This window comes from Pseudopodoces humilis, chromosome 1, assembly GCF_049639895.1.
Source record: "Pseudopodoces humilis isolate 2021_Gansu_Grassland_sample_001 chromosome 1, ASM4963989v1, whole genome shotgun sequence".
NCBI classification, from domain to species: domain Eukaryota; kingdom Metazoa; phylum Chordata; class Aves; order Passeriformes; family Paridae; genus Pseudopodoces; species Pseudopodoces humilis.
The window spans coordinates 101,588,715-101,615,450 of NC_142200.1; the positions used below are offsets into that span (position 1 = coordinate 101,588,715).

At 38.5% G+C, this 26,736-nt stretch overlaps 1 protein-coding gene across 1 annotated transcript in view; it reads left to right on the plus strand.

Moving 5' to 3' along the window:
* The first annotated feature begins 10,356 nt into the window (after window positions 1–10,356).
* CNTNAP2 (contactin associated protein 2) overlaps window positions 10,357–26,736 on the plus strand; it is a 1,024,120-nt gene continuing 1,007,740 nt past the window's right edge. The window contains exon 1 of the mRNA XM_005519091.3: window positions 10,357–10,523. Coding sequence (XP_005519148.2) covers window positions 10,427–10,523 — 97 coding nt within the window. The 5' untranslated portion in view covers window positions 10,357–10,426. The remainder of the gene's footprint in view (window positions 10,524–26,736) is intronic.

Genomic DNA, 26,736 nt, shown 5'->3' on the forward strand with positions numbered 1-26,736 from the left:
TCTGATCATGTGGAAACATCTAGTTTAGAGTAACATGAATCTTATCTGAGATGATATTGGCAATACTGACTAGCTCTCTGTCAAGAGCAAAGGGAGACTAAAGTGACAAGTTCAAAGCTAGATGTCTATATTCAGCTGAACCATTCCTTGATTTGTGAAGGAGAAAGATGCTATCCTTTTTTCCCTTCTAACCATTTACTTGTTGGAATCCTATAGACTGCTGGCTGAGCAGCAGAGCGAATGTTACAGCAATCAAGGTTTAAAATAAAACCAAGGTCAACAGAGCTGAACAGAACACTAATGAACAAAAGATACACTTGTTCTGGGAAGAACAGATTTTTCAATCTCAGTTGTCAAAATATCCCCTTTGAGTGTGTCTAAAAATGCTGTAGGTGCTTTTGAAGCATCATCAGAGCTGCCAGTTTTGCAGATAGCTGGCTTGAAAGAAGTGTGACTAAGACATGTCCTGGAACTGATAGTTTTCACAGTGGGTTGAAATTTTGCTGCTGCACAACCTCTAAGCAAGAGGTCCAGAAGCTGATGGAGAAGAGTCCATGTGGATGGAGAGCACCTAGAAAACAGGTTATGTTGTGTTTACAGCTTTTCAGAATATTAATGACATATCCTACCACTCTCATACAGAGTGGTCTTTGCTAGAAGAGGAGGTAGATGCGGAAAGCAACTACATTGCTGCTGTAAGATGGGTGAGTATAGAATAGTGTTTGTCTTTTCTTTTCATCAGAAAGTCTCCTACATTGGCAGGCATGTATGTGGGCAGAACAATGAGACCTTGCTTCCTCATGAAGTTGGAAACACAGTAAGATTCAGTGCTTTTATCACAGCACTCATAATTAGATTGCATTCCTTTGGTTCTTAAGAGATTGCATTCTTCTAGATTCTAAATATTACCATAGTTCAAGGTTTTTTAAAAGGGAAATAAAATAGTTGTTTGCTCTTTGTCTTTCTTTTGCAGGGGACAGCCGCAGAGACCAACAATTTTCAAGGTTTTTTGGCTGGGATACTGAAGATTTTTCACCGTTCAAAAGTTACAAGTGGTTCTATTAAATTCCTCTCTGCACTCAAGTCATTTCTACGAAATGCAGAAATTTCTACAAAATAACACTCAATCACTTTGGAATGATGCACAACAAAAATGTGTGTATGCTGTAAATGATGAACATTTATACTACCAGTTTCATCTAGATCACCTATAACTCTACCATGCTTTTTTATGGGTAGCAAAAGGCATTAGCTTGTTAGCTGTAGTCATCATGCTCTTTTGATTCCTCTTAAAGTACTTTTCACTTAGGTTCTTCTGCCTTTCCCTCTTAGAGTGCATTTCGGATGATTAAATCTTTCATACTCTCTTGTACTCTCTGCCATCTCCATCAAAGTACTAATGGAGCACTTTCTGTTCACTTGCCTTGATAGGGCAACTTGCCCTGTCGGACAAGAGGCATAGCTCTTGCTGATTTGTCTGTCTGGCTTCAAAAACTTGTGTTTGGTCTCAGAGCCAGCCAACCTTTTTTGCAACGGTTGGAATATTGGTTATTTTGGACGCAGCATAGATTTCTGTTCTTGTTCTTTACACGGATATAATATTTACTTATCTTGTTGGGAAGCTTAATTCAATATTTGTATGATGCTTTGAAATCCTTAGATCCTGTGGAGAATAAATTATTGTTCATTTACTACATGCCAAATTGTTGTGAGTAACTTACAGTAGTCTAAGCACTTTTCATTACTAATGCATTTAGAGCTAAAAATGTTTGCACCGTCATAGGATTTTTGTCTACCTTATGTGACTTTTTTCCTAATTTTTAATTAGACAATGAGATAAGATAAGGAAGTATAACTATTTTATAAAATACATGTATTTTTTCATGCTTAATACTTTCTAAAAGCTAGAAAAGGTCATAAAGCTAAGTGATTTTTATTAGCCATACCACACAGAAAGTATCTCCAAACCACCTTATATTTCATTAATACTGTGAAAATGACTTATGTGTGAGAGGAAAAGGGAGTTTACCTTGGAGATAAATCTGGGCAACTGATATGACTTGGATGGTCTCTTCCAGTCTTGTTTTCTGAATGAAGACTATCCAGAGCATATTTTAATAATAAGCTTGCCCTTCTATAATAGATATTTGCAGTTTGCTTTGTATGTACATGACTTACTAAACACAATAAGTTTTTGTGTGACTGAGTGGTAGATAGACAAACATAAATAGTGATATATATATATTCTGGGCTCCAGGAGATAATAGAAGTGTATGGTGGGCTGGTACTAAATCCCCTGATATGTAAAAACAGCAGCTTACCCACAGGCTTCTTCACAATTCTGAGGTCTCTAATATCAGATCAATTTTTGGGATGTATTTTTAGAACCCTCTTGCTTTTTTTAGGGAGACTTCTAATTTTGAAACTAGAGGAAACATGCTCAAGAAATGTTTCATGTGATACCAGAGTGGATGGCACATTTGGAGTGCATTGTGGTGATCGTTGTGTCATTACACACAAGGTTGTTATGGTGTCTTTTAGTATGCTGTGTGTGCTGACAGTCTGGCTGCACCTCCCCTACTGCTGTGTAGCAGGGCATGTAAGTTTATTGCATTGAAATATTGATAGCAGAAATTACTTTAAAATCATGACTTTGATTAGATATTTCCTAACTCCAGACAATAACCTCAGACTGTTTTGCAATGTACAGATTAAGACCTAGAGATGTTAAATCCAGAGCATGGCTGCTTATAAATTAAGCTGAAGTGGTATTTATGAGAGGCCTCTGCACTATCAAATGTGTTGAGAAGCTGTATGCCATTAGGGGTGGTCGCAGGTGTGGCTTCATACCTCAGAGAGCTCTTCATGTTGTGTGCCTCCTGATAAGGATTCCTGTTTTGCTTTTGAGATCTCAGTGTGGAAGGCAGGATGGAAAATAAAAAGATCATGGCACAACTGCACAATTTATACTTGGGATTAATTCCTTTGTTACTACTACAGAAGTAATTTAATTCTCAGTTTCATCCTTACTTCCAAAATGGTTACAGAGATATCAAGGGAGGGAGGGAGGGAAGGCGGGAAGGCAGGCAGGAAGGCAGGCAGGCAGGCAGGCAGGCAGGAAGGAAGGAAGGAAGGCAGGAAGGAAGGAAGGAAGGAAGGAAGGAAGGAAGGAAGGAAGGAAGGAAGGAAGGAAGGAAGGAAGGAAGGAAGGAAGGAAGGAAGGAAGGAAGGAAGGAAGATATCTGACAGGCAGACAGGCAGGTGTGCAGACAGGCAAAGCAGTATGCATTCATCTTTAGGTATAATTGTGTTTGGGTATTATGCAAGAGCTTCAGTCATGACTGACACCCTGCTCTGTACTAGATGCACTGTAGACAATAAAAGGCAGTTCTGGAGTCATAACAAAGAATTACTAGAGCTTCATATTTAACTGAAGCACAAAGTACCTTACCACAATCAATTGTAAGAAAGAATTTATAATATGGTTCAAGAGGACTCTGGATACTCCTAATATAAGACAGAGTACATGGTAGTATTTTAAAGTACTTTTATGGTCAAGTACCCATATGTTATCTGTAGTAGAAGATGAAGATAACTAGTTTATTAGTGTGGTAATTGAGACTGAATGATGTGGACAATATAAGAGGGAGGCAAATATATATTTACTCAGAATGCTTAAATGCTTCAGTAACTTTAGTGCATTACTCTGCTAACCTCTTCCAATCTGTTAAATATGTATTGAGTAGATAATGAGACTATATCCTCAGTAACACAAATTATTTAAAGTAAAGCAGTGGTTTAAAGCTAGTTGTGAATTATTTCAAAACCTTTCCCAAAGAAGTTCCCAAGATGAGGACTGTAGATCACTGTCAGTTTAAGGAAAGAAACTGTGGTAGATTATGCTGGCTCTTTCCCATGTTTTCAGCTGCTAATTTGCATTAAAATATGGCTAAAAATACATGAATTTTTCACAAATACTACTTCACTGTGGAAGTATTTACAGTATTCTCCAAAGTGTTGCTATGTACTTGGCTTGAAAAAACCTTCAAGTCACATGAAGTCTCATCCAGACATAAATGATAGTCTGAGAAGAGCTGACAGTCTCTTCTCTGGCATTTACCTTGCAGGCTGTGCATTAGTGAAAGGATACCTTTTTCCTGCCCCACAAATAACAGATGGAAATGTTCCAGATTGATTTTGATTTCTCCTTTAAAGGTGACTGAAGTATTTTCAATGTAATTGCAATATCTTTTGATAATATTACTATAATTCACTTTCTGTGCATTTTTTCAATATAGAACTTCTCCTATGCATCCACGGATTGCCTATGAAATGGTCTAAACTGAATTAAGAAGAAAAACTGAGGCCAGATATGGTAATGAAAGGAATCAACTATAATACTGTTATGTTAATGAAATTTGAAATTTGTTTTAGCAAAAAGATATTTTCCTTTAGCAAGGCTTTTTTTTCTTTACGTGCACTTAAATGATGCATCTAGACAATTATCTAGCCCTAGAATATGCTGAGTTGGAAGGGACTCACAAGGATCACCGAGTCCAACTCCTGGCCCTGCACAGGACACCCCAAGAGTCACACCCTGTGCCTGAGAGCATTGTTCAAAAGCTTCTTAAACTCTGTCACACTTGGTGCTGTGACCACTTCTCTGAGGAGCCTGTTCCAATACCCAACTACCCTCTGGGTGAAGAACTTTCTCCTGATATCCAAACTAAACCACCCCTGACTCAATTTCATGCTGTTCTCTTGGGTCCTGTCACTGCTCAAGAGAGTGAAGTGACCTGTACCTCTGCTTCCCCTCCTGATGGTGGTGAAGACCACAATGAGGTCTACTCTCAGTCTCCTTTTCTCCAGGCTGAACAAACCAAGTGACCTCAACTGCTCCTCATAACAGTTTGTCAAATTGTTTCATTATGCAGTGCAGATTAACAAGATCAAGATATCACAAAAGAAATTTCTAATGGTAGATGCTGTCTTAAGCACATGTTTAGACAACAAAATATATTGGGACATGAAGCTGAAAACTTCTGAACATATTCAATTTATTTTGATGTCTGTATAAATACATATTTCCATTTTTTTGTCTGCTTGTTGTTTTAATAAAATTACAATAATTAACTGATGGTCAAGCCAAAATGCATTCTCTTCAAAATATAATGCTGTATTTTTAGCTATGTGAAGCAAGAAAAAGATACTGTCTCTTTTCTGCCAATGCACCTTCATCTTCCTTTTCAGATGCATGAACAAGATTCGGAAAGACTTTCCTAGCATTACTGAAAAATAAATATTTTCTTCAGGACTTTACAGCTTCTCATAGGCTGTTGGATCACAATTTTCATGTGACTCCTTCTCCCTCAGAGAAATACCCATGAGTATCAACAATCCCAGTAGAAAACCCCACATTGTTCTTAATAAACCCAAGATTTCCTCCAGTAATAGAGCTGTCCAATATCTGGCATTTCATTCTGTGCATGTGATCATAAAGCCTTGTTTGGTCATAATTTGAAATACATTGCATTTGTCTTTCCTGTGTTAAGTCCTCGTATTTAACATTCTAGAGACATGGATGGAAATTCTGCTTTAGATGAATTTTAGAGCTCTACCATGCAAGAGGGCTGGGGAAAATGAAAATATAGAAGGGAAACAATATTGTAAAATGGTAGTTTGTTATGCATAAAGAAACTTGATGTTTACTTTTCAGTATTAATTCAAAAGTTGCATGTCCTTTTTCAAGCTGGCTCATTTTCTTCTGTGGTTGCAACTGATCACTTTATTGGATGCCATTTGGTCCCACCAGTGTTTGAAATTCTTAATTATCCTTTCTAGCCTTCTGACATTGTGTTTTCCCTCTTGACATTCACATACTGTAAATATAGCTCTATCCAGGATGAATTCCATTTAGCAGACATTGCTTGACAGCTCTAGTAAATTCAGAATGATCTATTCATTCATCAATATGTGTGTACCATTTCCATTAAGCTCAATAAAATTTGTGTACAGCTGTAATAACTGGAGTCTTTTAACACTGTAGTGTCTTTCTAATTGCCAGGGAGGTTTCACCAGTTGACTGAGATATCTGTCTGCTTTTTAGGGCTTTAGGAGTGTTGAAGTGGTCATTGGCACTGTGAGGCTGCATCTCAAATTCTTTGGCTGGTTTTGCTCCCCTCCCAACAAAAGAAGTTATTGAGTTGCTGAAGCATTTCTAGAGAAGGGCTGGGAAAGAGTCTAAAGAGTAAATCATACCAGGAGCAGCCAAGGGAAGTGTTTAGTCCAGACAAAAGGAGGCTCAGGGGAAACCTTTCCACTCTCTACAACTCCCTGAAAGGAAGGGTGTAGCCATTTGGGCATCAGTCTCTTCTTCAAAGTATAAAATCAAAAGAACAAGAGAAAATGGCCTCAAATTGTGACAGGTTTAGATCAGATACCAAGAAAAAATTCTTCATGAAAAGTGTTGCCAAGCATAGGAACAGACTGTCCAGCTGAGTCATCACCTTGGAAAAGTTTAAAAGATGTGTAGATGTGGCACTTTGGGACATGGTTTAGTGGTGGCTTTGGCAGTGCTGGGCTAGTGGTTGGATTTAACAATCTTAAAGGTCTTTTCCAGCCTAAGCAATTATATGATTTTATGATTTCAGAAATAAAAATGAGGAGCATGTAATTTTCTTATGGGAGTAGCTTTGATAGAAGATCCTCCTTCTGCACCTGTTGTCTGGTGTGCCTGTCCTAGTCTGCTACAACACTTTCCTAACCTACAGAGTGGAGTACACATCCCTGTTGACTCAAGCTGCCAACATTTGACAGCTGGAGGATAGGGGTGCTAAAGCTTGTGGGTGCCCTGCTGAGACTGCAGGCCTGTCTCGCTGCTTGCTGAGAAACATCCTCACATTTGCACTCTGGAATGGAAAGGCTAGGAGAAAGAGTAGAAGTACCTTCTTCATATTGTGTCCTAACGCAATTTGACCATTTTTTCATTGCAAGGGTTAATATATTCAATTTGGATTTGTTGAATCATGTAAAAGTAATATTACACAACATGCTCCAGGAAAAAGAAGAAAAAAAAATAAATTAAGAGTATATATGGTTAGCTTGTTTTATAGGACTAAAGAATGCCTGAAGATCTTTGTAATGATTTTTGTGTGACAGAATCAGTCAAAGTTAATGATTTTGCAGGCCTCACTTGTGGTTATATTAAAAATAATTGCATTACCCTTGCACAACTCATTTCTGTTGCTATATAGTTTAAATATTTTATGCAGTTTTTAAGAACTGATCCTGTTCTGAGGTGGAGAAAAATGCAGTAATCTGTGCCGCTTCTTCCGTCTCAAACCACAAGGAAATTTTCTACTATCACCATTATTGAGATATTCACCAACTAGCCTGCTGAATCTTCCTGTTTTGAATTACCTGTCTTATCCTTTATAGCTGTTTTTTTAAATGTCTACCTACTTATGATCAATTTCAGTACATTTTTGAATACCCAAATCATCATATGCTAAACAAGTGTGAAGTGTGAACAACTAAAATCAAGTCAAGATTTTCGTCCTGTGGAGGACTTTATGAGGTAGGTGATATGCAGATCCATAGGTATAAAAGTGTGAATGGATGATGAGCAAGTATGTTTTTTGTTGTGCTTGTTGGAAGAGCCTTAAGAAGCAGAAATTTTGTTTGAAGAATGGTCTGCTTAGCCTTTAAGTACTTACTCAGAGAAGCTGTTTATTACTTATTCAAGTGAATTATAAAGGCCAGTGAATAAAGAAAGGATTTCAAGAACTCAGAATGAAAGTGGTAGAAATTTTTTCATGTCACAGTCAAAAGTTTTTCTTTTTTTCCATGGATATTTGCAGTTTGTGATACTATATCAGCTCTGTCATTTCAGTGGTAGCTAAAGAAAAGAAAATGTAGGTTTATGAGCTCAAAAAATTGTGGGATATACAGCAGGAGGCAAATAGAAGATGTAAACAAGAAAGAAGTTATGGAAAAGAGGCAATTTTGAATTGTTTAATGTCACTAATTAATATTTGGTTCTTAGTTAATTCCCCAAAAACTCACATATCTTAATGATTACTGGACATCAAAATGTATCTGTGGGTTATAAGGAAAGGGGAGGGCATTGCAAAGAGCTCAGGATGATGCAGGAAAGAGGTAATAGGGTCTCTATGGAAATACTTATTCTTTTAAAAACGGAAATAAGTATAATAAAACTTATCATTCGTAATGCACTTTTTCATTTCACATTTGTTGTACACGTATTGGCATTACCTCTATGAAAGCAACTGAAATATTAATATATTAATATTCTTTATGGATATAAAGCAAGGGAGGAAAAGCCTCAAAGATGAGAAATTATGGCACTTGGACAAGATTACAGAAACACTTTTCCCAGGACTGGCATTTAAGCTTTGTTCTGGGCTGTGCTCAAACCTCTAGGCCACAGCTCTCCTGGGATATCACATATTACGTATGGATGAGCTTTCAAAGTGACCTAAAAGATAGGCACTGTACTCCCACTGAAAGGCAATAGGATTGAGGATCCTAATATCCCAAGGCCTTTCTGAAAATCTCATCTTACACATGGTCTTAACCACTTCATCACAGTCACTAAATAACAGCAGGTACTTGTTAACAGCATGTGTATTAGTCACTGAAAATAATTTATCCCTGCTTTGGGGCTCCTCTAAAGAAATTATACCTCTCCATTTCTCAGCTTTCTCTACATAACACCTGAGAAATAATTGTTTTCATTTTTCTTTGCCTCATTGATTGTAGAATAAATAATCCATGAATAACTCCCTACCGTCATTATTCTACCGTATCTGGTGACCAATAACTTTCTGTTCAGCTGATAAGGGCAATGGCAGGAGGGATTGAGAGGGATGGAAAAGAAGAGTCAGACTCTTGCCATCCCTAAAACACAAGGCTGGGATATGGCCGGATTGTCTCCGTCATCTTTTGTAGGTGAAAACCATAGCGGTACTTCAATGCAGCTTGCTTCCTGGCTCGCTCTCGGGCTGAGAATTAATTACCGAATGGCAACATCTGCATTAGCGGCTTCTGCAGCCCCAGCTCTCCGCAGGCGGGATCATGCTGGCTCCCCACCAGATCTAGGACCGCTCGGAGGACTTCCCTGCTGGCCACCTGTCTCGGATCCCCACAGGCTGGAGCTCGGGGAGCCGCGGTGTGCGGGGGAGCGGCGGGGACGGCGGCAGGAGCCGACCGCGGGGCCCCAGGGACGCCGCGCCTCCGCTCCAGCGGTACCGCGACACCGCCCCGCAGCCGGCCCCGATCCCCATCCCCATCCCCATCCCCATCCCCATCCCCATCCCCATCCCCATCCCCATCCCCATCCCCATCCCCATCCCCATCCCCGCTCGCCCTGGCCCCGGCCCTGCTCCACCTCCCCCCGGCCCCGATCCTGGCACTGGCTACCGCCCCGCTCCGCCCCAGCCCCGGCCCGATCCCTCCGCTGTCCCCCGGCTCTGCATCTGAGCCAGGCAAGAGAGGACGAGCGGGGTCCTGGAGGCCCGAGGGGCGCAGAGGAAGAAGGAGGAGCTGGAGGAAACGAAGGGAAGGGGAGGGGAGCGCAGGGGAGAGGATTTTCCCATCTCCTGTCTTCTTTTTTTTTTTTTCTTTTTTTTTTTTTTTTTTCTTTGAGGGGGAAGGTTGCTGCTGCTAGTGGCAGCGTTTCCTCCTGCTGGAAGATGATGAATACATGAGGAGAGAGGCTCTGAGCCTGCTTCTGTGCTGCGGGAGTGTCTCTCTCTCCCTCCCTCCCCTCTCCCTGCCTCTGTGTGAGTGTGTGTTTGGCTGCCCGGCTGTGTGTGCGTGTACACTGTGTATATATATCTGAGCTGGGAGGTTATTGCAAGCTTCTCTCAGCAGCGCTCCTCTGTACAGGAAGAAGGGCTCAGCTGCAGTGGTAGCATCAACAGCAGCATTAGCAGCACCAACTGCTTTATTCGCCTTTCTTCCTTCCCTTCATCTCCATCTCCCTTTCCCTCCCTCCTCCCACGTCTTTTGGGGGATTGCTCTTCATTTTTTTTTTTAATTATTATTTATTTTTCTACTCTACAATCCTTGTTATTTGATACTTCGTGGGTTTTTTTCTTTTTTTTTTTCTTTTTTTTTTTTTTTTCTTCTCCTCTTCCTCTGAGAAGGAGGCACAGAAACACACACGCACAAACACAGAGAAATAAGGGAAAGAAAAGTACCGGGACTTATCCTGCTGCTGCAAACCCAAAGATAGCAGACGAAGAGGGGGTTTGGCTTCTACCCCAAGGTAAAGCCCTGCCCCCTTTACCTCCTCGACACCTCCTCCGAGGAAGAGAAGGAGAGAGAGCGAAGGGGGCCAAAGTGGAGAAAAGCAGGTCTTCTGCGGCTGGCATTTGGAGTACAGGGAGCCAGGAAGTGAAGGATGGTTGTGGTCACCCGAGCTGGCTGCAGGGCAGCTCTTTTCCTCTGGATTTTCATCAGCATAAGCTGCAGAGCCAGGACTGCTCTGCCTGCATCTCGTAAGTACCCTTTGCTAAGAAACATGCACAATTTCATCTCTGAATTAAGACAGAGGGAAATTCCCCACAACTCTGTGAGGCTGATTGCTTTTGCTTTGCTGATGAGTATTGTGTTTGATTGTGTTTGATTTTTCTTTGTATGCTTATGTGTTCACTGAGGTCTGATACTGTTTGCAGTGCTCCACATCAGATCTTCCTTGGTGATTTCAGTGGTAGCTGGTGTGGAAAGTTGAAAGAGACCTGCTCTGTGATATAATCTTGGTTCTGCAATGGAGTCAGAGGGGGAAAGGAATCAGAAGATGTTCAAAGTTTGGGGATAGTTTTTGTTTGGCTGGTCGGTTTGGTTTGTTTTGGCTTTTCCCACCTTCCTCAGAAGGGATGCAATTTGCATTTGGAAGTACTTCACTTGCACAGTTTTGTGAGAGAAAAGAGGAGATGTGAGCAGTTTCCATAACTAGTGGTTTATCGAGGAGGAAAAAGGGAAAATTCTGTCTCATTTGAAGAGGAAAGAATGATTGTGATTTGATGAGAGGGAACTGAGCCAGGACAGCTTTTCCTGAGAGTGAAGTTTTGCTTCCCGTAATAGAATGAGCAAAGGTATTTTAGAGGAGACCATCAATTGCCCTCCTAGAGAGGCAGAAATAGTAGAGAAATGATCAAGCATCTGCTGAAATGCTGAACTTCAGACCAGAGGAGTGTAGAGCACCTGTACAGAATCCGATTCTGCTATCAGTACAAAAATGACAGCATATTCATTGATTTCAGTGGATATTAGATCAAGTCTTTAACATTGCACTGAGCTGTAGTTTTGAGCAAAACATTTTGCAAGTAGATGTCAGTATTAAGTATTTAGTTGTTTCTTCTCTTCAGACCATGTAAAACATTTGTCGGTTGCCAAGTATTTTTGAAATACATACTGAAAAGAAACTGCATTTTTATAGTATCATTGTCATAGTGCTGGCTTAATCGGCTGTCTATAGAGGAAGGAAGTGTCCTGAAATGTTATGGAGAGATGTGCTGGGATTGTATACATGTGAATGGGGGTAGATTCAATTCCCTGCAATTCAAGCAGGGAATTGCCATAGAATGTAATGTATATACTGCAAAGAGATCTATGTAGATCACTCTATTTATTTGTTTAATTGTTTCCTTGGGGGCAGGAATGAACAATGCAATGATTAGGGAATTGGAGCAGTGCTATGCTTTCTTAGTGGGTTTCTATCTGTTATCATCTAATACCTATTGAAAAAGAAGTGTTTTTCCAGGATTTACTTGCACTTGTATATTTGTTTGTGTGTCAACAAATATGTACAGCAGTTGTCTGCATTGTTATCTAGGTCTCAGAGGCTGTAGGATGTGCAGTTGTTTTCCTGCCTATGAATTAGGAGAAGTATTGATCCTGATGTTTACTTCTTTGTTTTGACCAGCTATATAATTTTCCTTAGGAATATTATTTCTTTATGGTCATCTCTCAGGCTCTGCATAACAAGAATGTGTGGGGGCGAGGATTCATGATTTAGGTTGTCAGAAATCTGTTCTTCGAAAACAAAGTCCCAGCTTTTCTCTAGCAGGATTTTGGAGCTTTTTTGGTTGTTTTTGTCATTCAGAAACTAATGACTGTAGTTTAACTTGAAAATTACCTGCAGTGGGTTATCTGATTTCCCAACAAACAAATCTTTAACTTTTAAAAGAAGTTTGTTGAGAAGTTACTGTAGGTTGTAGTAACATCACAATAACCAGAAATTCCAGGAACAGAGGATATATATAATCTTAATTACAATTTGCTCATACACATTCCCCTCTTGATGATTAGCTATTCTAAGATTTCTTTATATTAATTCACCTTCCAAGAGCTTATACATTACACTCCTTATGTAGTGAGTGGCATTTCATTTTATTTCTGACTCACTTCTGAAAGTGAAATGGAACTAGATTTGTTTACTGGAAACATAAATATAGCAAGAAGTACATGTCAGCCTTAAATTTACAAAAGGATTGTTCACATTGCTGTAGATGCTGAAAATTCTTGTAAAGGCTTACGGGTGCTTGGGAAGTGGTACCTCAGTGGGAACTCCAGTGCTGTGTCAGTGTTTTGGTGCACCACTTTGCTGGTTATTCTGTTGCATGCTTTGCTATACAAATTGGTCACTGAACTGTATTTTGTCACTGTGCTCTATTTTCTGAGCTTGTTTGTAACTTTGTATGCAACTGATTGTGGATGGGATTGTAGAATTTTGTTCTCTGTTGACAAGTTGATGTACCTAGCTTTCTTTTTGTTTTCTTTTTTTCTTTTTTTTTCTCTGTTGATTTTGAGCCTCATATTGGGAATACCACTGAAAGAATTAAAACCTGTGTGAAATGCAACTTTGATGTAAAACTTGTTTCCAACTAGTATTTAATTTTCTTCTCCATTGTTACTTTATGTTTTGGCTTCCAAGTAATTAGCAACATCAAATTTAATCTTTACAGTATTTTAAGAAGTATGCAAGACTTATGGTGTACAGTGAATTACAAATCCCTGTATATGAGCTTGCTATTCAGTATTTTCTTACAGTCTGCTTGTGCTGGCATAGAAAAAGATACAGTTTTCAGAAAGAATAGATTTGGGCATTGCTTATGTGAATATACTGTATCTCAAATGTTTGTTTACTTTGCAAAGTAAATCTATCTCTGTCATTAAAATTGAACCTCTCAGTAATACTGATTCAGAAGTGATTGTGTTGAAAGATTTTTATCTCATTCAGTTTTATCTCAAGATGAAGTGGGTGTTGAAAGCCCATCCTGTGGTATAATAAACATACACTGTGATACAATATCACACACATTAATGCTAAGATCTTATTGTCAATTCTATTTATGGTCATGTTTTCATACCCTGGCAATAAATTCTTCATATTCCTACATTTTTATTTTTTTTTAATAAGCGTGGAGGGATGAAAACACCCTTCCAGAATCAAGGCTAATGAACAGCTCAACCAGGAGAGGTCATCACAAGATAAAAAGTAACACGGAAAATACAAATTTAGTGCTTTATAGTCATTTAAGTGGCTAAGATAGAATGATAAGAATATGAATATGGGTAGACTCACTCTCATTTGTATTCCTATAAAAAACCCAAACACACAAAGCAGCAACCTTGTTACTTAATAAGAATGTTAAAGGCATTAATTATAGGATCATCTCCTTCTCTGTGAACAGAATTCACTTTACAAGAAATTACCTTTCACAGCTAGGCTTTTTTTTGGGTTTTTTTTTTCATTGTGTCTGTTTTTATGCAATGCAAATATGATTAGTACAGAACTATTAAAACTTCTTGTTCTGATAGTTGTCATAGTTTTGTAGTAGGTCCCATACCACTGCTCAAGTTGAAGTTTGAACTCATTTTACAAGATTTGGTGCAGAAATCAAATGGGGGGGGGGGCATGTATAGTAAATCATTAAGGTATGCAAAAGAAAAAATATTAATCTTTTACCTTTGACTGCATGCCAGCAAAATTTTCCTGGGAAAAGTATTGAAAAATAGCAATGCTCCTTTTGAAAGAGCAAGACATCGTACAAGGAAGTCCTTTTCAAGAGGCTAGGCTGGATGGAGCTCTGAGCAATCTGGCCTGGTGAAAGGTGTATGCCTATGATGGGCATATGAGGCGTCATATATTCTATTAGATTCACACTTGGGGAATAGTTCTCTTCCAGATAATGTCTAAGACATAAAGATATTTTTGGAAATATGATTGATTTCACTTTTTTAAAATGTAATACCCAATTAACATTTCTTAGTTTAGGTCCTGTTGTCTTGAGTTTGACTCAGAGGTCCCACTGAATGTAGTTTCAGGTGTACTAAACCATTTTCGTGTACATTTAACATTTAATAATTTTTCTTACCTTTGGGGCCAAAGCACTTACAAATATACTAAACTTTTAATTTGAGGGCCTAGCTTTCTTTTAAGTCCATATGTTAACTTAAATGTGAATGAATGAAATATTATCAAATAGTCTTCTGTGATTTTGAAATTAGTGACAGCAGGTAGAGCCTGTGTCAGTGCTGAAAGTTCAAAGTTTCAAAGAGTCTTTAACTTTTGTGTATGGAGCATTGCACAAAACCTGATTGCAGACATTCATCTAGACACAGTAAGTCTGATTCAAAGTTTGGTGTCAGTGGGCATTGTATCGATTGTAAATATCATTGACTACTGTTTTAAAAACTGGCTTTTTCTATGACTGTTTTTGCTTTGTTTGTGTGTTTATTTTTAATTCTGGTGCAATAATATGAAAAAAGGCATAAACAGTTCTTTAATAAGTAGTCCAGTCTGAAAGAAAGTTTGAAGGTGAAGTTAGAGACTATGGACTGAAATCTTGTTTCTGGACATTGGTAGTTTCTTTTCCAAGGAGATGAGAATTTTTTTAATTTTCTCTTATTTTTTAATTTTTTTTAATTTTTTTTAGCTCAGGTACTTTTAACACAGAAGACTATTTTAGTTGTTGCAGTTGTGATAGGAAATTATATATAACGCATTAGACATCAGACTGTCCCCTGTACCTCTTCTTGAATAACTCACATTACAATGGATCTGTTACAGACAGTAGATTTTCCTACAGAAATTTTTCAGGACTTTTAATTTGGATCTCTAAGTCTTTAAAATTGTCAAATCTTATGTTTACTGTTTAGCATTTAGCACAATATTAGCATTATATTGTGGAGTTTTTAAGACTGTAATACTTTTAATGTTTGGGACAATAACAAACTATGAACAAACCATGGGGGAGTTTCTGCATTTTCTTTTTCTAGATTTTCAAAAGCTGATCTCTCCCTGAGTGATCTGACTAATGGGTCAAAATAAGATAACTGGTTAAATTTTGAGGTGTTCTTCTGCCCATGTCTATGTCCTTAATAGCTGTTAAGCTCATCTTACAAAAGCACATGGACTTGCAAATGTGTTCTGGTCAATTAGGAAACTTCAACTAGGAAATGCAAGAGAAGCAACATAAGTCTTCATCAGATGAAATGATGAGCGACTTTACAAATTTGTTAGTCTTAAAGTTTTAAATAATTTAAAATTATGGCATTATTTCCAAAATCCACATAGAGATGAGCTCCTTCTTTAAAAGATCAGGAAAACCTGTAGGATAAAGAGAGCAGCCCGTTAGCTTGAGCCTTCTTGCACTAAAGGAAATGGAAGTTGTGCCACAGATTTTAGGAACAGTGTAGTTATGTTTTTTGTCAGTGAGTTTATGATTCAGTCTGTTGGTATGAGATACTAGAAATGATTAAAAAGGTTCTTCAGTCTTCAGCCTTTGAACTAACATTGATTTTATCTGTATTGCACTTCATTTATCCAGCTACTTCATTGGCATTGCATAGGTAGATAATCCAAGACCACCAGCTAATTGCAGAACATGTTAAATCTCTAAATTTGGTGATGTAGAAAACTGCAGTAATCAGTAATCAATTCTTTTGAGCCACTTGCAGTTCCAACTCTGAAGATATCATAGATATAATAAAAGAATTCCCAAGTCCTATGCTTAGCATTTACAAAGAACTTGGGCACTTGGTTTTGATAGCTCTGCAATTTTAAAACAGCTTTACGAAGCTGAGACCTTTCCTACCTCGGAGAGTGTCTCAGAATTCATTCACTGTAGTAGTAGCTAGCCTTTTCCGATTGGGTCTTTAAGGTTGAACAGCAGATAATTCAGAGCAGAAAAGGATATTGACATTCACATTTACCTCTTTCCTCTGCGTAAAAAAGTCTAGAGATTTTTTGACTTTACAACCTCCTGGTGGAGAGATGGTTCTTTCAGGCATTTAACTTAAGCAAGTGGTCATGCTAAGTCCATTGAGGGACTGGAAAATTTATTCACACTTACAGTTTATTATTTGATGTTAACATTTGTCAAATATTTTCTTCTAAGCTGTGTATGCACTCAAAAAATATGTTTTAAATAAATCAGTGACTAAAATCGACTCAGCTTAGCTAGGAACTTTGCTGCCGGTTTTGCATTTGTACTGGTAAAAGCTCAAGTTGGGTTACAACTTTTAATGTGTAAATAAAATAAGCGGCTAAAAATACCTTCTAGAAGCCAGAGAGCAGTTGAACTGTTCTATCCAAAAATTTTTCCATCCCACAGACAAATGTGATGTTTTAGAATGAAGCTTTATTATTTGCATGTAGAATATTTAAGTCACAGCTTAAAGAGAAAGTAATTTTTCTCCTAGAAATTTAATGGCTGTCTAAATATAACATAAACATTCTGTTTGATTTTGTAAAACTGCTATATCATTAGTATTTTGTAACCTTTACTCAAGGAAGTCAGCTATACACATGCTACATTTCTATTTTCTGTTTCTACAAAGTAGTAATATGTGACTGAAAAAAATAAGCTTTTTTTTTTTTTTTTTTGCATCAAATGTAGAGGGATGCCACTGTCTGGGTTTCTTAAATCACCTAAATATTGATAAAAATGTCTCTAATTGTCTATTAATCATCTTCAATACTTAAACTGGTATTTACTGTGAACCCATTGGAAACCTGGAATTTATAGGGAGGTAATACAGAAGATCAGCAGATGAGCTGAGGAGGCTGCAAGGATCCATTTCCACAAGGGGCATCAGAAAGTCTGTGAAGGAAGGTTTGCCAGAGAAGAAAAGGAAGAATTATTGTCTAAGGACTTAATGCAATGGGATTCAACAGAGCAGGAAAGGCAACTTCAATCTATTTAAGTTTTTCATGTTTTACAGACTGGTTTAAAGTTCTTGGAACACACTTTGAAATGCAATTAAATTGGGATGTGCTTTTACTCAGTTTATGGGAATAGAAGGGATACTGTGGTTCAGGAAAAGCAAAAATAAAAACAAACAAAAAAATTCTAGGATAGCAAACCAACAAACAGGAAAACAAAAAACTTAAATTTACCCCCTCTTGACCCCAGGATTCAAACACAGATACCTTCCTAAGATCTTTAGACTCTGCCTACATTTTCAGTGAAACACAGGAAGGGCTTATACGTATTTTTTCCCTAAATATCATAAAAATATAATAACTAATAAAAATTCAAATAACTAAAAAAGAAAAAAAAAGAGCAAAAAAGAAAAATAGGATAATTAATTAATTTTAAAACACAGTCAGATATTAAAACTAGTGGCATCCACCACTGTTCTGGGAAGAAGAAAGGAGAGCGATGTGCTGAACAGAGGTTGAGGTTGTCTCCCACACAATAATAGTAACGTACTTATTTTTGTGCTGAGGAGTGGAGTCAAAGGGAATAGCTTGCCTGGTCCACAGCATTAGCATTTCAGTAGGAAAAGAGGGAGCTTCCATGAGAAATGCAGTCAGAAGCAAATCCTGTACAGGGTAGGCTCTGCTGGATACATGCTCCCAAGCTTCAGCAAGCTGTACTCTCTAATTTTCTTTCCTTTGGTTTTACATCCAAAAAATTATGCTAGTGGGCATACTGTCAGTTACATGATGAATGTCCTACCTGCTTCTTCCCTGGTACAGCCAAGCTGTTAGAAATGATAGCAAAATTCCCTCTAGATAAGAGAAGGTATCCATTACTGTTCCAACCTTTTTCCAAAAAATATACACCAGCAGATGACACACCTGTTTGCTTCTGCTCCTAATTCATTTGCCATTTCTCACATGCCTCCTTTCTGATTTTATTAATCATCTTTCTCCCTACTCTCTGCCCTCTCTCTACCCTTTCCTTCATCAGTAAACTGACTCAAGTGGCTTCTCTTGGATTCTCATTGATTCACCACCGTATTGAGTAATTTGCTGAGCCTGAAACTAAGGGAGATTGTCTTCATTGATTCCTGATTAATTCATCTGTTTGAGAAAGCTAGGTACACAGGTAATAACTCAATTGAAATTCCTTCACTGCTTAATTGTTGTGCCATAATCCTGGCCTGTTAAATCAGATAATCAGATATTATGAATGAAGTTAGGATTTATTTTTTCAAAACACAATTATTAGAATATCATTATAAGGAATGCTTTTATTAACTCTGTTTATAATTATTCATAAAATGCAATTTTAGACTTCAGGTCAGTACAGTGCATAGGTTTTATTCATATGGAAAAAATTGTGTCAAGGATTCTGTGAGTGAATTATGCTTCCAAATCTACATATTCATAACTTATAAGGCCAAAAAGGATCCAACCCAGCTATAGTAGATTGGTATGATATGGTAGATTGTATTACTATTTTTTTCTGCTTTACAGATCATAGAATTAATGAGCCATGGTTTGGGTTGGAAGAGACCTTTAAAGATCATCTAGTCCAACCCCACAGGCAGGGACACATTTCACCAAACCAGATTCTTCAATGCCCTGTCCAATTTGACCCTGAGCACTTCCAGGGATGGGATATTTGCAGCTTCTCTGGGAAGTCCATTCCAGAATTCATTCCTTTTGTGGAATCTATATCTACCCTTTTTAGTTTAAAAATATTCCTCTCATACTGTCAATACAAGCTCAGGTAAAAAGTATTTCTTTATCTTTCTTGTAGGCCCAGCTAGGGAAAGGCTTCTATAAGAGGTCTGCCTGAAGCCTTTTTTTCCAGGATGAACCACAACAACCCTCTCAGTTTCTCTTGATGAAAGGGAGAAACTCTCTGACCATTTTGATGGCCCTCATGTTGAAAAACTCCAACATGTCAATGTTCTTCTTTTGCTGAAGGCGCCAGAGCTGGACTCAGTGATCCATATCAGGGCAACAGAATAGAGGGGCAGTGTCACCTCCCATGACCTGCTGGCCACTCTGCTTTTTATGCATTCCAGGATCCTGCTGGCTTTCTGGGCTGCAAGTGCACATTGCTGGCTCTTACATCACTTTTCATCTGCCAATATCCCCAAGCCCTTTGTTCTCAATCTATTCATCCCCCAGTTTGTATTGCTACTGGGAATTGCCCCAACCCTGGTGATGGACCTTACACTTGGAATTGTTGAACTTCATGAGATTCACATGGAACTACTAAAGCCTGTCCACATCTCTCTGGATGGTGTCCTTTCCCTCAGTCATATCAACAGCATCACTCAGCTTGGTTTTGTTCCACAGACTTGCTAAGGGTACACTCAACCCCACAGTCTAGGTCATTAATAAGGACATTTGACTATACTTGTCCCAATACTCCTGAAGGATAACACTCATCTCCATTTGAATCTCCATTTCGACTTTGAGCCATTGACTTTTTGGGCACAGCTATCCAGTCAATCCTTATCCATCTAACAATTCATGTGTCAAACCCATATTTCTCCAATTTAGAGACAAGGGCATTGTGTAGAACTGTGTCACTGGCCAGGTAGGTTACATCAGAAGCTCTTCCCTTATCTACCATTAGATAAGGGTAGAAGGCCACCAGGCTTGTCAGGTATGATTTGCCCTTCATGATATCATGTTTACTTTCCCTAACATACCTCCTTGTCATTCATATTCTTTGGCATAGCTTCTAGGAGAAACTGTTTCATGAACCTCCTAAGCACAGAGATTGACTGGTTGACAGTTCTCAGGGTATCCATTTTTGCACATTTTATAAATGGGTGCAATGTTTTCCCTTTTCCAGACACTGGGGATTTTGCTTGACTGTCATGACTTTTCAGAAGTAATAGAAGTGATAAAGCTGCTTATATCTACCAGTACCCTCAGGACTCTGGGATGCATCTTGTCAGGTTCCATGGACTTGTCTATGTTCAGGTTCCCCAGATGGCCTTGAATCTGGTCTGCTTCTACAATGGAGTCCCTGTCTTTATATTCAGGGGCTTGAGAGACATGAGAAATTCAGCTGGCAGGGAAAACTTAAGAAAAAATGCTGCTGAATACATCAGACTTCTCCGCGTCAGTTGTCATCAGATGCCCTGTCTCATTTATCAGAGGGGTACGGTTTCTTTTGTCTTCCTTTCCCAAATCACAGACCTGTCAGGGTTTTGACACATTTCCTCCTGGCACTGAATGTCCTGGTCCGGAGTTACATTCTTTACCCTAAGTTCATGACTTCAACATGATGACATTGAAATGCCTAATGCTTCCTTTTACCAGCTTAGTTGTCCCAAGCTTTTGACGCGTAAACTTCAAGTCATCTTCAGCTTCATTGACTATACACATTTTTCTGCAGTTCAGACAACAAAGATGTAAAACAATGAAGGACTGAAAACCAGACTTCCACTGGTTCTCACTAGAAACTACTCATTTCCTTTGTCACAATTATATTTATAGATATTTAGAGTGCCACATTTCCAATAATTTTGAATCTTGGTTAAAATAGTAGACTGCCATTCAAGTGCCTTCAGAATTCAAAATACATATTCTTGCAACATGTGCAGAAACAGACATAAATGCATATATCTGCAAATGTCCTGTGATCCAATCTTGTATTCTCAGAAACAAAAAAATACAAACAATCAAAAAAAAGCCTTCAGAAGATCAGGGTACTTTGTTAAGATCTACTTTTAAAAAAAACTGTGTTGGTTTTGAGTAATTGCATTTACAGCATTTAAATTTTTATTAATCAGGTTCTGCTGTTTTGTCTAGCAGCAGTGTTAGTTGGAGTGGCTTGTAAATGTGCAGGTCATCTTCTTCAGTATTTGCACTCCACAGTTTCTTTCAGCCTTCTGGAATTTCCTTAGTGCTTCAAGGGTTATTGGAAATCAGCAATAATCAGCAGAGAACTTCTCAGTTACAGCTTGCCCTGCTGGTTGAAACTGCCTAGCCTTGTTAACCTCTGTTTAATAACTTCCTCAGCTTTTATTAGAATGTAAATTGTTTTGTTGGCACTTTGGGATCTAACTGTGCAGTCTTGTTTGTTTTCCTAACACTGCATGTTTTTGTCTTTTCTGTGTGATTGGCAAATTCATCACTTATATGTAGCAGTCTTTTGGTAAGGCTCCTTTTGCTCCTCAACTCCTCTCACTTCTTAAAGAAACCCCCAAAATACAAAACCCAACAACCACAACTGTGGTTTTGGTATTTTTTCTAATAATAATTCTTATGATTTCTGTGCATAGACAAATTAAACCTTATATATTTTTGCTTATAATTTTAATGATTTTGTTAAATTCAGTTTTAAAAGGTCATAGAACAGTTGATTTTGTAAGGGACAGCTGGAGGTTATCTTGCCTTACTAAAATAGGGGTTCCTCATACCAAATCTAAACCTGTTCTCTAAGAAGGCTATACAGCAGCAGATAACATGACCTTAGAGAGGCTAGAGCCACGTGTTTGTTGGTTTCACCAGAAGGAAGTAATACAATCTTTTCTGACCAGTTCTGGCCTGGTCCTTACTATCGCTTCAAATCACAAGAGAAAATTCATTTGTATTTTAGAGATAATCTGAATTCTTAATCTAACAACTTGCTATATCACTAAGGCCAATCTCACAGAAATGCCCCTCCCAGTCTTCACTGACATATTTTTCTATATTTATAGAGAATAGTTAGTTCAGAACTCTTGCTGCCATGGAGAATATTTATATTCTGAATTTGAAAATCTCTTCTGTTGCTGAAGATTTACCTTTTATGAAATATTAGTAGAACCACTATGTCCATTTTGAAGAGTGTTCAGACATAGAAGTTGATTTTGTTTTTCTCCTCACTGGGAAAGGAAGTTGCTTTTGGTTTTATACCAAATCTGAGGGTATTTTATTTATATTGGTTTTATATCAAATCTGAGGGTATTTTATTTATATTATGGTTTATATTAAAATGGGCTAGCTCAAACTGTTATTAACTGAATACTTCACTAGAAAGTCTTTTTCTTATTTTTACAGCTGTTGAATCCTGAAAAATTGCAAACAGTGAGGACCAGGGAAATAAATTTTGATGTGCTGAAACAGGGACACTCAGATTACAGGCCTATCACAAAACCAGACACATCAAGAAACAGTCTAATGAGTGAGAATTCTGTTCTCAAAGTTATGAATTAAAAGTTTCCTTCAATTCTTCTGACTAGGTCTAAAAAAAGGAAAAAAACTAGAAAAATCTTGAGATGGAAGTATTGAAATTTCAGACATAACTCAGACTCAAAATTCAGTGGAGCGAGGTCAGTCTTTCTAGATCAGTCACGTCCCTGCATATATTCCTCAAACTCTAGACCAGAACCTATTTGGCCAATTTTTTTTCAACTGATGATTGTGCACATGCAGTGTCCCTTTGGATTGCTCAAGATTCTCTGTATCATATATCTTGTATCATGTTGATGTAGGAATGCATCCCCCAAAAATGTTGTAAGATGGCATGTTTTCAAGTAAGCTCTGGATGAAAAGTGGACGAGTAACTGAATAAAAGGAGATAAATGTAAAACAAAGAAAAACAAGACTGAGTTTTCAACAGAACTATAAATAAAATTGCATCATAATTTTGAGAAACAACAACAAATTTTTCAAGTCTATTTGAAGGAGTGAAAAGAATTTATTGGCACGTCTCATTTACAAAGAGACATAAAGATTAGCAGAGTGCTGAGAATTTCTCAGAAAATTTTTGGTGCAATTTCAGAGGTATGATTGACATTTTATTGTTATACATACATTTAAGACTCTGCTTCCCAAGAAGAAAAATATTATTTCCAAGTACAGCCTGTTATTTGTACTTATAAATCAGTGTATTCCTTACTTTTTTTTAATAACTCTGATTACAGAAAGAGATGAACATAAAGCAATGAAGGATCTCATAGTAATTCAGAATATAAAGATATAAATACTTCTAATAACATACAAACTTCATATCTATCAAAGAAAAATTGTTCTGGTGTCAGTTTTAATGAGGACTACAGTTATTTTTCAGCACTGGTTTTTAATGCCTAAAACATTTTTATTTTCTTGCCTTCCATCTTCCTCCTGTCCCAGGCAGACATTTCAACTAATTCAAATTAAAGTACTTACGTGATATTCAAGAAGATTCTTATCCTTTGATTTTGGCAGAGGAGCAAGAGGGGAAAACCAGACATCTTTCTACATATTCCTGCAGGCAAATCCATACTAATATCTGAGGCAGACCCATCAAGAGTTGAAAGATTTGAATAGATCTTGAGGGATGTTTTGTGACTGAAGGGATGTGGAGACCATAAAGGCAAGAATCAGGACTTTCTTCTGTAAAATGTTCAGCTCCTTGAAAACTGTTCAGAGGCTGTGGGAGAAGACAGATAACCTGGAGCTGGTTAAGTTCCCTAGTTCCCTGCAGTTTTTGTTGTACATTGCATGTTTGGACTACTTTTTTTTTGTGGATATAAATAGAATAAATATTCAAACCATTTTTAAGAAATAGCCTCAAATGTAAATCTGACTGTGTGTTATCTATGCCTTTAGTAAGAGTGGTGTGCATAAAACAGTGTTTATAACACAACTGATAGCAGTAAAATTTTTCAGTGCTAGATCTGTAATTTATTTTTAGCAACAGTAATATTTTCATAAATCATACTGAAATAATCCAGCCACATTCTAGACAGTAAAATATCCCTTAGATTTCTAAACAGCATTTATGAAATCTGGCTGGCAGAAAGGCACCACAAATACTTTCAAAGAAGGAACCTGAGTCAGCTGCAGAATTGCTCTTCAAATACACTCTTTGCATTGCTCTAGATTTGTTCAAATTTAATTTAATACACATAACCAACCAGTCTGCTAAATGGAGTTCTGTTGGGAGTTAGGTTTCTTTCCTTTTGTTCCTTTTTACTTATTTAACAACAGTTAAACAAGTAGGTACTTGGAAAAAAAAGTGGCCAAGCTCAAGGAAGGACGGCATCTGGTTGCCCTTCTCTTATGGGGGAATTTCTCTCCGAGGGGCAGAGATACCACGAGAACTGGGCAGGTAAAGGGCCGGGCTGGGGCAGCTGCAGGCTCCGTCTCTCTGGGCTTCGGAGGAGGATGGTTGGAGCAGCTGCTTGGGGAAGGGAATTCGCTACTGCCGCTGGAGCCCAGCCCAGAGCTGCTGTTTCTGCCATGGGATGAGCCTCTGCTTGCGAGAGCAACCACTGCACTGAGACCTTATTAACGCCCACCTAGCTAAAAGAGGGACCTATCCACGTTTCCTAGGGTGCCCAGGATCCTGAGCTCACCTCTCCCTTCTCTGCTCAGCCTCTCGCTGCTGTCCCGCCTCCGCCGCTTCTTCGGCACTGCTCCGAGTTTTCGCTGCGCTGCAGCCCCGCACTCCCTGCCTGCTGATACATCTTGCCCATATATCTTGCTGGCCCAGCTTGCTGATCCTGAGAGTCCTGCTGAGCACCGGGATCGATGTCCCAGGGGGGCTTGTGAAGCAAAGCCTCTCTCCCATCCCTTCCCGTCCCAGCCGAGCCACCATTACCGCGTGTGGCCCCACAGCCCGTCACAGCGCCCCCTGCCGGCGCGGGGGAATCATCACACCCGCCCTGCCTGGCCGGGAGCCACCAGCGCCCCCTGCCGGCTGTGCCCGGAGCTGCACCGGAGGGGAAAGTGCCTGCGGCCCCGAGAAGGCGTCACTGGGGTCCTGTTCTGTTTAGCGCCAATGCCAGAGCTGTTGTTTGTTTGCTTTATTGTACATACTAATTTATATTCTTATTCCCATATCTTTGCCTGAGAGACCTTTAATTTCAAACTCATAATAATTCATAGGGAAGGGGTTTACATTTTCTATTCCAAGGGAGGCTCCTGCCTTCCTTAGCAGACACCTGTCTTTCAAACCAAGACAACTTCATACCTAAAGCCTGATTTTCTGGGAGTAATAGCTCCTCAGCTAGTGTAACTTCTGTGACTTGAATAATGTTATGGTTGAAATAATAAGAAACCTTACTCTCATAGACTTAGTAAGGATGGGAAAAAAGATAACATGAAAATAACAGACATTGACTTCTAGAAACACAATAATAAACACACATTAGCAACCTTACTCAAGGCTGTTTAAGAGTTTGTTGACATATGTGTAATATTCCTAAAAAATAATTACTTTCTTTTTAGTTATCGAGTTTATTTCTAGAGAGGATGAGCCCTTCAGAAATTGATTCTTAAGGATTTAGAGTTCCAAAGGTTACATTCAGTTCAAATCAGATACAGATACTAATTTATCTAATTGGTACTGAGCACTGAATTTCAGAATGCACAAAATCTGTTCATTAAAAATGGCAGCAAATTAGGCCATGAAATGTGAGTGATTTGAATGGCACAGAAATGGTAGAACTGTCAGTTATTTTTGGGGGGGGGGTGGGGGGGCGGTGTTTGTTAAGTGTGACTTTTTGGCTGACATCAGATGACTTTACAAAATTTTGGAGCTTAAAAAAATAGAATAGTATTGAATTAAATTAATTGATTAGGAATTTAATCTGTAGAGAATGGATAGTTTAGAGTATGATAAGTATGATTGTATCAGAGTATCTCTGTGTCTTTGAGGGCAAACTAACACAGATATTTAGATAATTTGAAATCCTAGCCAATATCTTTTTCCAGAAAAACTATAAATTAATTACCCTCTAGTGTTCATTAAAGCATCTGCACTTCCAGTCCATAAAATCAGCAGAGTAATATGCATCTAACATTATTTTTAATAGCTGTTAATACACCTTCAGTTAAAAATATTTCAGTCTCTGATCTGAAAGCCTGAACTACTCATGTTTTGCAGTGGATTGCCTGTCAATATCTTTGTAATTTAAAATAATGTTACACTTGACAGAATCTCCACAGATTTCTTGAAAGTGTTGCAACTTGAAATAGGTTCAAGGGGTGGTTCAGGCCCATTTTGGTCACACTGGAAGTCTGGTTTCCAGATAAGGGAAGAGGCTGATGAGAGGTAAATCCTGGGAGGTGGAATAAGTCCTCCTTATCATGCCTTCCTTACATAATCGCTAAGCTGTGAATACTCCCCTTCAAATTGTGACAGGGCTGATGGATCATGATTGATTCAACTACACTGAGAGACAGCTGCAGAATCTCAAAAGATGTCAAGGATTCGTAAAACATCCTGAAATCCACAATATTACATCATCCAGTGTCAAACTCCCTGCCCGAGGGGAGTTACCTGGTCATTCCCACCTGAACCTGAGTGACTACAAACCCAATAGATTTTGCATTCCATAGATTTTGGATTCTTTCCCCCTGCCACTTGTGGATAGAATCACTCTCTTTCTCTTCCCCTGCCCCCTTGTCTTTCTCTCTCTCTCTCCTGCACATTTACTGCTAAATAAAATCTGTGCTATTGCCTCTGGCATATGGTCTTATTTGCACCTTAATTTGGGCAGAGGCATCTCTAATAATTTTAATAATCTGAT